Source organism: Rhinopithecus bieti, unplaced genomic scaffold, assembly GCF_001698545.2.
Source record: "Rhinopithecus bieti isolate Rb0 unplaced genomic scaffold, ASM169854v2 scaffold_8035, whole genome shotgun sequence".
NCBI classification, from domain to species: Eukaryota; Metazoa; Chordata; class Mammalia; order Primates; family Cercopithecidae; genus Rhinopithecus; species Rhinopithecus bieti.
Window position 1 is genome coordinate 65,719 of NW_016806092.1, and position 10,744 is coordinate 76,462.

General features: G+C 37.3%; 1 protein-coding gene across 1 annotated transcript in view; it reads right to left on the reverse strand.

The window, feature by feature from the left end:
- The window catches only part of LOC108531338 (fibrillin-2), a gene marked incomplete at its 3' end in the record, with an annotated part of 148,944 nt that overhangs the window by 64,690 nt on the left and 73,510 nt on the right, over window positions 1-10,744 (reverse strand). The window contains exon 11 of the mRNA XM_017874728.1: window positions 2,853-3,050. Within this exon, the coding sequence (XP_017730217.1) occupies window positions 2,853-3,050 (198 nt within the window). The remainder of the gene's footprint in view (window positions 1-2,852; window positions 3,051-10,744) is intronic.

Here is a 10,744-nt window from a genome sequence, read left to right on the forward strand (position 1 = left end):
GGGTGTGGGGAGGGAACTTAGAGGATGGGTCAGTAGGTGTGGCAAACCAGCATGGCACACATATACTCCTGTAACAAACCTGCACGTTCTCCGCATCTATTCTTTTCTTTTTTTAATAAGAAATAAAGAAAAAACAAATAAATAAAATAAAATTACTGATTTTCTTGCAGCTTAATTCTTTAAGTATTATCTTAATTTCCTGTTGTCCCTCATTTTCCACAGCTACCCTGTTTATTACAAGAGCATGTTTCATTCACAACTAATTGCATCAGCTACAGGATATCATTATCCTCGGAATTTCAAAAGAACCATGATTTAGAGCTAGTGTTAAGCTATTTACAGCTATCCACATGCTTGAAATTTATTTTTAACTCTATGAAACTTTTCAATCATCCTATAAAAAAGATCACTATTAATTTTAATGACATATATGTACCATGTTTTAATGTGTTCTTTTTTCATGCCCCATCTCTTCCAAATTAATTTGGCATAAGTATTCAGGAAACAGTCTAGGAATTTAAAGGGAAAAAATGAAATCACAGTAAGATGTCTTAAAATAGCCTGAACTATAGATTAGTATTTAATTGAGAACTTTCTGACTATGCCACGATTTTGAAATAAAGCAGAATTTTTCAACGTGCTTTTCCAGACATTTTAATCATGTGGCAAATTTCATTTTGTTCCTGTTACTGTGTTAATTCCTTAGATTTTTAGGCAAACGGAGCCTGAAACTTATCTTTGCTGCATAAACAAAATGAAATAAGTAATCCTTCATACATTACTACAGCCTAAAGGACATTCAGAAAGTTTGAGATCAGATGACACATTTTTTATAATTGTGTTTAGGAAAACACTAGGCCTCTGACAAAGTATGAAAGTAAAAAAGCGTAAGTATAAATACAGAACATGAGGAAGGTCAATAATTTGGAATGTTTTGGTTGAAGCTAAAGGCTTTTCTTAACCTGAACTGTTTCTTTCTCTGAAATAGTGGGTTTTGAAGTATTTCAATCTTAATGTCATTTATTCAAAAGGTACTTGCTGAGCTTCTACTATATATTATGCACTGTTCTAGATGTCTGAGACATCAGTAAGTGAAAAGATTTCTGCACTCATACAGTTTACATTCTAGCCAAAAGAGAATTAAAACAACAAAGAAAATCAGTTAGTATGTTAGAACGTAGTAAACAAAATTAGTACTACAGTAAATCCAATCATTATTAAACTAGCAAATCAATATAGTATTTTATTTTAGTAATAATCTATATCCACTATAGATTATAATATGTAAATTACATGGTAATCTACATATTAAGATTTAGTAAAGACTATATGGAGCACAGTAAAGACAGATAGAATATAATATAGAATATCTTCCTATAGAAGAAATTGTTGCACTATCAGGAACTCTATATAATCAGTCTAATATTCATACCAAAAGATAGAATTTTACTATCCGTAGTAAACAACACATTAAAATGGCATTTGACTCAATCTTCATCATTAAGGCCTGAACTGTGTTCATCACTAAAATGAACTATTCTAAGTCCACAGCCTACATAAGTGAGTTTTCATATGTGATTAAATATAAAGTTGGTAAATTTTGAGTTATATAGTCATCCCCTGGGTATCTCCGTAGTTCTGATTCAAAACAATTTTACAAATAGACTATTTAAAAAATATACCTTTTATAAAACTACAACACTAGCAAAACTCTGTGGATGCTGCTGTCAGGGACACATGTACAAAGTTATGCAGAACACTCACATTTTATTATTCAATGAACTAAAGTTTCGTATGCACTCCCCAAGCTATAATTCTCATTTAAGATTTAGGACACTGGACAGACTTTCTACAACATAAGATTCGCATAGGCCCAATAGATAATATCTTCACTTGTGACACAGCTTACTAACATCAATTTGAAAGACTTTGGATCTAAGTTTGTACATGTTTTAATTATAGAAAATAACCCTAACTCTCCAAGTCTCAAATATGAATAATATTATTTCTGTGAATGATACAAAATCATTTATATTTTCCTGTGATCTTACTGCTATGCAATATGAAGGCAACCGCCATTTGAGAAGTCATTAGAGAGACCATTTCCGAGCTCTAAAAATGGATTTAAGACATACGATATCAGAGAAGTTGCTAGAAAAAGGTAAGAATTGCGGCCGCTGAAAATTAATTAAAATAATTAACCAGCAAATAGGTAACAATGTTTGGCTACTTGGATCGTAGTCTACTAAGGTAGCATCCTTAGGGCCCCGATCTGGTCCTAATATAGAAATCAGTGTCATGAACGTAGTTAGGGAGTGTCAAAACCCAGAGATTACGATCAATCCAGGTTACAAACTCTGTAATAACTGCAATCATGGACAGAGTTCACATTTTGTCTTTGAAGACACTATTCATAATGACAGAGGGCAAATATTAGGTGGTTTTCTTCTCCTTGTTACTTGGGTTCAGGTTCTCATAACTTGAATGAGACAAGGAGAGAAAACATAGGTTTTTCCTGGGTATTTACATGTGTATAGTTCAGGGAGGAGTCATGCCATCTAGATGAAAATAGAGTGGTTCATCCTCTGATTGTATTAAATATTTTACACTGTATTATTACATTTCCCCCAATTCTTCATCTCTTTCTCTTCTCCATGAATATCAAGAGTTGAAACAATTATTTATTAGGTGGCTAAAAGACAAACCTTCTCTGGTCAGGCTTGTTAACGAGGCCACTATTGGAAATCGATACTCTGTTAAAAGCTACCATCCACAGTGCCAGATTCTCCAACTCCAGTAAAAAGAGAAGTGGCATGCCTGCGATGGTGTTCACAGGCAGACAGCTGACTCACCTTGGCAAGCTCCAGTACGGATGTTGGGGATGAAACCCCGCCGGCAGGGCTGAGGCTGGGCTGGACACATCTCACAGGGATGGCCCCACGCCCGTCCAATGGTGGCACAGCACAGAGTCTTCGTGCAGACAATGCCTGTCAGCTGCCCTTGGCACATCTGGTTGTTGACCTGAGTGAAACACGGGCCTGTCCTGTAATCTGGAATGTGAGAGAAGAAAGAAAGACATGTTTTATGATCATATACTAATCTTATACTAGTGCCTCCAAATGCATAAAACAGAGACTATTTCTTCTGACCAAAGTGTCCAAAGACAAAAGGCTAGAGAGTTTCATGTTAAGAATTCATAATTTTCCAGTCATGAGAAGTACCTTAAGAGATTTCAATGTATTCCACACTAGACACTGTAAATGGGTGGCTCAGGGCTGTGTCTGGGATACAGATGTGTCTTCTTGGCCTGAATAACACTTTTACAGAATGTAAATTAGTAGCCAACATTGTAAACTTGGGAAATTCCACATGAAATTTGTATTTCTGGCTTTTCTTGAAAAATTGGAAGTTCTGATCATGCTAGACCTGCCATGCCACACAGCACTGGTGGGATGAAGTGTGTTTTCTCCAGGACACCACAGCCCCAGTCACCCACTAAGTCCCAGCTCAGTACATTCACTGATGTTTCCTTCCTGGGCCCTGAAGGCATCAGCATTAATGACTCCTCTTTACTTAGCAGAGATTTTCTTTTCTGATGAGGTGAACAAGAATTTAGAAAATCAAAATGAATCAATAAAGATATGCTTCGTCCATATCACATATATTTGGGCAGTCTAAACTGCCTATAAATATTCAGTTCTAACAATCTGATTTCTGTTTCTGTGTCAGTCAGTTTAGTTCTACGAGTAGTGAAGTTAGGAAGACCTCATGAATAGGCACATAGTCATGCATTCTTTACGGGTAAGTTAATATTATATGATCGCTCCTCTCTAGCAGGTGATTGTATATTGTCCAACTCTGTTATGGTCATAACAAAAGCCTTAGCAAATGTATGGCATGTGCGATACATAGACAAATTCTTCTATGAATATTAAGTCAATTTAGATCCCTGCCTTTCAAGGTTTCTATGGACCAGCAGCATCAGTATCACTTTGGGACTGGGTAGAAATGCAGACTCAAGTCCTACCCCTGACCCACTAACCTGGGTTCTGCATTTTTAACAAGACAGGGCATTAATATGCACCTGGGAGTTTCAGAGGGGCTGATTTAGATTGCAGGCAGTTTGAAAGTTAGTACTGGGTATTTCTACTCTATCCTCCTTTCTTCTAGGATTTACTTCAGTGAAATTTTGGATGATCGGTAAAACAGAAAGGAATCATGAACTAAATAATTTTAAATTTCAGCTTTTTTGTTGTTGCTGTTTTGAGAGAGACAAGAAATCAGAGAAAGGTCAGTTTTCTGAGGACTGACCAATGCAATTATTCTCATTTGCTATAAAACACAACAGAAATACGTGAAAAGTTGTGTGTTTTCCTTAAACACAGGGATTGTATCAATGCAGTTTATTAATCCTTGGGAATACAAAATACCACTCAGGCTTCTTGATAAGGTCTAACACAAATGATATTTTTCTACTCCAAGGGGAAAGCTACACAGATTTAATTCAGAGATTTGTGAGAACAAAACTATCTGACATTTAAAGAAGGAAGAGTCAATAATGTTGGTATAATTTTCATGAAAAGCTGTTTCTAGGAAAATCAAACTTGGATATAATTTAACATTCAAAATGCTAAGCTAGGAAGCCTTAGATACCATATAAATGCTGCAGTACAACAACCAAAACCTTATAACCACAAAAAACTTCAATTTGCTTTCAAGAAGAATGAGGCTGTCTCGGATAGAAGCAAAGAACAGTTTAAAAGTTCAATACAAAGAAACAAAATCGAGAATAGGTAATTTTTTGGCAAGCCATTTTAACATTGTTACTCTGCAGCTGAACTTCAACAAAAATAGCTCATTTTAATCCCTTGCATAAGAACAACAGATGTGCTGGCTGCAAGTCTCATTTTTGAAAAAGATCTTTGGAGTATACGTGAAGATATGTCAACCTTATAAATACGCACACTTCCTATACTGCAAATTGTCAGGCTGCAAACTTTTAAAATCTATCCTGTTGTCCATCAGACATAAATATTTTGCCATTTAAAACAAATATTAAATTCCTAATTATAAGTTATATCAAGTTCTGAACACGTGGGGAAAAGTCTATTTTTTTTGCAAAAAAAATATAAAAACACATATTGTTTTTAGATTGATGTGCGAATACCCATGTTCACATTCTATGCACTTTTAGGATTCCCAGAACAAAGTCTGCAGAGTCTCCCTCATAACCAAATCTATGAATAAACCAACTTGTCAGTAGATTCATTCCCTTAACTACACCTTAAAATTATGTCCGGCCGGGCGCGGTGGCTCAAGCCTGTAATCCCAGCACTTTGGGAGGCCGAGATGGGCGGATCACGAGGTCAGGAGATCGTGACCACCCTGGCTAACATGGTGAAACCCCGTCTCTACTAAAAAAAAAAATACAAAAAAACTAGCTGGGCGTGGTGGCGGGCGCCTGTAGTCCCAGCTACTCGGGAGGCTGAGGCAGGAGAATGGCGTAAACCCAGGAGGCAGAGCTAGCAGTGAGCTGAGATCCAGCCACTGCACTCCAGCCTGGGCGACAGAGCGAGACTCTGTCTCAAAAAAAAAAATTATGTCCTCTCAGTACGGTCTCTGTGAAGAAGGGGAATATCTGGACAAGGACAGCTGTTTGTCCTCTGCAAATAACCTTTCTTGTTGAAGTCACTAATTAAGGCAGCCTTCCCCTTGGCAGGAATAGAGTTGACCATTTCTTATTTGTTTTGCTTACATTTTACTCCTTACAAAATATGTTGAACCTATGTTTGTTTTTTGTTGTTGTTGTTTTGTTGTTGTTGTTGTTGTTTTTGAGAGGGAGTCTCGCTCTGTCGCCCAGGCTGGAGTGCAGTGGCGTGATCTCGGCTCACTACAAGCTCCACCTCCTGGGTTCATGCCATTCTCCTGCCTTAGCCTCCTGAGTAGCTGGGACTACAGTCTCCCACCACCTTGCCCAGCTAATTTTTTGTATTTTTAGTGGAGACGGGGTTTCACCGTGTTAGCCAGTATGGTGAACTTATGTTTGTATATGATGACAATTTGCTTTCTGGTTGGTAACTAAATACTTTAAAATTTAAACTTACAATCTTATCTACTAATTCAAGAATTACTATCATATAAAATAAGAACAAATACTAGATACTGTAGAAGCATTTAAATTTCCTGATAGGGTTAAAACATCCTGTCCCAAACTCTACCTGCAGTTTAATTATGGACAAAAGAGTCCTTAAAAGACCTTAATCAATTGTGATTGGCCATGCATTCTCTTCATAAAAGTTGCACTGTGGGAAAAATACTGATGTATACCATGCTAACCATTCATAGTCACAAGCGTATTTGCAGCATGTTAACTAAGCGTAAAAGGGGAAAACTGCTTATCACTTAGTATGTTGGAACTAGTGACCTATAAACGGTTATGTTCCACATTATGATGTGACCAAGAAAATTTTGTTAAAAATTAGGCTGTGAAACACAAAATATTGCTAGTTCGACTTTCTAATATCTAAGTGCAACAAGGCATTTTTTGTTTTTTTTTTTTTTTTTTTTTTTTTTTGAGATGGAGTCTTGCTCTGTCACCCAGGCTGGAGTCAGTGGCGCGATCTCGCTCACTGCAAGCTCCGCCTCCCGGGTTTACACCATTCTCGGCTGTCTCAGCCTCCCGAGCTAGCTGGGACTAAACAGGGCCGCCGCCAACGTGCACCGGCTAATTTTTTTAAATATTTTTTAGTAGAGAAGGGGTTTCACCGTGTAGCCAGAGACGGTCTCATCCTCCTGACCTCGTGATCCGCCCGCCTCGGCCTCCCAAAGTGCTGGAATTACAGGCTTGAGCCACCGCGGCCAGCCTAGGCATGTTAATTTGCTTATGCAATTTCCCTTTTCATCCACATTAAACAATTAGTGCAGTTAGCAAGCTCATCAAGAACTTTGGCTGCCCATTGTTTTGCTTTTTCAAATAACTATAGGAAAGTGTAATTTACCTACCATAATTCACCTGTTTTAAGTGTAAAATTCAGTGGTTTTTAGTAAATTTATTGAATTAAGCAACCATCACCACAATTCAGTTTTAGAACATTTTCATCACCCAAAAAGAACTGTGTCCATTCCCTGTCCCAGCCTCCGTGAGCCACTAATCTAGTTTCTGTGACTATAAATTTTATTTCTCTGGACAATTAATGTAAGTGAAATCGTACAACGCGTGGTCTTTTTTTGTCTTGCGTCTTTCCCCTAGCATAGTTCATCAGGACCATACAGTAGCGTGGATCAGTACTTCACTTCTTCTAATTGCTGAGTAAATTTCCATTGTATGGCTATACCACATCTGTTAACCAGTCTATGGCCATCTGGGTTGTTTTTACTTTTGGGATATTATAAATAATGCTGCAATGAACATTTGCATGAAAGTCTTGGTGTGGATACATGTTTTTATTTCTCTTGGTAGTTACTTAAGAGTGAAGCTACTTATTGACAAAGTATACATTTAACTTTCTAAGAAACTGTTATTTGACAAATATACATTTAACTTTCTATGAAACTGCCAAATTATTTTCCAGAATAGCTGCACCATTTTATATTATCCTCAGCAATGTATGACGGTTCTAGTTCTTCCACATCTTTGTTAATATTTGCTGTTTTCTATCTTTTTAATTATAATCTATGTTCACATTTTACATTAAATAAACACATTTGCTTGGGAATTTTGCTGTAATTTCACAAGTCCTTTTTATATAGAGATGATAAATCATGCTAGGAAACCAAAGTTGAGCATTATTGTTTATAGAAAATGTAAGTTTAGAAAATTAGACATTCTTAAAATAAAATACAATACACTTGCTAAAATCCAAACCATACAGAAAAAATAAAATGCCCTTTTCATAACATGTTGAGATTTGTGATACTTTTTTCTAAATAAAACCACAGTTAACCATCTCTTACATTTACCTTTTTGAATTATTTATATACAGTGTTCTGAAGCTTGAGTGTTCTCTTAATCGTATAACTTGGAAATTAAGTCTACAACTGAATTTATTGAGTGACTAGTATATACTAGATATTGTTCTGGGCTCTGGGGCTACAACAGTGAGGGGAAAACGGTGAATGAGAAAGAGAGGGGAAAGCAGACATACAGAAGAAAGAGAGGGAAGACAGCACCAACATCTTTGACCGTTTAGAGTTAATTTACAGTTTGTTGGGGGAAACGGAAAAGGCCAACAGGGTATAAAGTACAAAGGGCCTATGAAAGGGTGGAAGCAAGGTGCACCCAGGGTAATGTGTGGCTCATATAAGAGAGGAGCTCGGTGAAGGATGAGGCTGGAGAGGAGATCAAGACCATTCTGGCTAACACGGTGAAGCCCCGTCTCTACTAAAAATACAAAAAAAAATTAGCTGGGCATGGTGGTGGGCGCCTGTAGTCCCAGCAACTTGGGAGGCTGAGGCAGGAGAATGGTGTGAACCCAGGAGGCAGAGCTTGCAGTGAGCCAAGATCTCGCCACTGCACTCGAGCCTGGGTGACAGAGAAAGACTCTGTCTCAAAAAAATAAAAAATAAAAAATAAAATAAAATAAAAAAAAGTTCAATGGAGGGACAGTTCTTTCTGGCATGGAATGACATGCTTATATTTGTATTCTGAAAAAGATCAATCCGGCTTATGTGTAAAGAACAGACAAAGTATTAAGAGTAGATGCTAGGAAATCTTTTAGAAATCCATGATCAAGACACAAGATACAGTGGAACCAGAAATTGTACAAGTGAACAGAGCTTGGAATAAAAACTCCTGAATTCAAAAAATAAATGGGTCAATGTGTTAATGTGGAAGACGAGGAAGAAAGAGATACCAAAAGTAGGATCAGGATTTTAGTTCACTTACGAGGATGGCTGATGGTGTCATTTCCTGATATACTGATAATAGAAGACAATCAGGATTTTCGGTTCATTTTTCAACATGTTACATTGAGGTGCCTTTAGACACCCAACAGGAGACATCCAATGCAGTTATACAACTTAGAATATATGGATTGAAGATGCACACTAATGAGTCATGTGAGTTGGGTAGTTTTCAAAGTAATGGGTGTGGATAAAATCCCTTGGTGTGACAGAATATAGTTAAAACAGAAACGAGTCTAGGATAGAGCCTTGAGGAATTTCAGCATTTGCTGGTGGGTTGGAAGGGGATGAGGCTGCTGAGGAAACAGGAAATGGACAGCCAGAGAGATGGGAGAGCAACAGGAGATTATAGTCCAACAGGACAAAGTAAGCATATGCTGTAGAAAGGAGGCTCAACAGTACTGAATGCTGCTGAGCAACCAAATAGCAGGAGGCTGGTTCCATGCATCTGCAAGTCGTTGGTGATCTTAGCAAGAGATCTTCTGGTGAAGTGATGGGAAGCTGCAGTCACGTAGGAGAGAGTTAAGGAAGTGGCTGGAGATGAAGAAATAAGATAGTGAGTACAACCAGACAACCTTTGGAGAAGTTTCCTCAAGGTAAAGACAGACAGAGTCTAGTAAGGGGTTTGGGGTTAAGAAAGAAGGTTTTTATTGTGACTTTTTCCAGCAACTCTAGGCAGCTGAGCTCATTCAGAGATCAGGGTTCATCCAAGGTTTTGCTTTTATCTGTCAGATGTGGGGCAAAAAAAATAGAATGGCAAGGAAGCTCAGGGTAGAATGTTAGCATATTTTGAAATTATAGACCATGGAATCTATGCTGGACAAGGCGGAAAGTAAGAAAAGGACTGCCAGATAAAGAAATGAAAGAAAGCAGTGAGATCAACGGACTAGATGTCCCCATGAGGCCCTATTTGAGATGGGAAAACAGCCAGCGGGACAAGAATACATCAGCTGCCCATGTGGCTACAATATCATTTATGTGACTGTCAGTGGAATGCAGTTACAGTGTACCACTGCATAGATTGTGCCCTGTGTAACTTAGAAGCTTCCCACATACTTTAATGTAAATGTAATTCCCTGGAGCTGTGCAATGGAATGACAATGTTAGAGACCTTCTATGCTGTAACTGTAAGTCAGGTAACGCCATAAGGTATCATTATCACTTTGGTACAGAAAGGAATTACCTGATCTTGGAAAGCACATTTAAAAATGTAGGATTTCCTATCAACTTGCATGGTTTTTCAACTTAGGCAAGAAGGTATTTATGTTCTTGGTAACTCAAGAAATGCAACATGCAATAAAGTGATCATCTTGTATAGGAGTTACAGACATAAACATGTAAAATAAAGAATTGTGCAATATGTGTAACTTAATCTGAAGATCCTGGCTAGGAGACTCATTTCTTCGAGCAGTGGAGTTTTTGACACAGCAATTCTGTTCTTGTTATAAATGAGGTTCCATATATTTCAATGATAAGGTTATAACGAGAATCTAAAATCTCTAATCACAGATATAATATAATCTCTAATCACAGAGCAAGCAAAGAAGGCAGTACCTAAAATTATACGGGGTAATAAAAACACTTCCTTCATGTCAGTAAGATTTGCCCTGGATGTCTACAGCTCCAGACTTCATGCTTGGTCTAAATCTTTAGATTAAATAAACTCAAATGACTGATATAATTGCCTTCCTTGAGGTTAAGAATCTTTTAAACTCAGAAATTTTAGAATTAAGTACAAAATGTTTAAGAGAATCAAAGCCGTTAATATTTTATTTTAAGAAATCTGTGCAAATATTATGTATCTGTAATGGTTGAAAACATTTGGCTTATTCCATGAAACCGT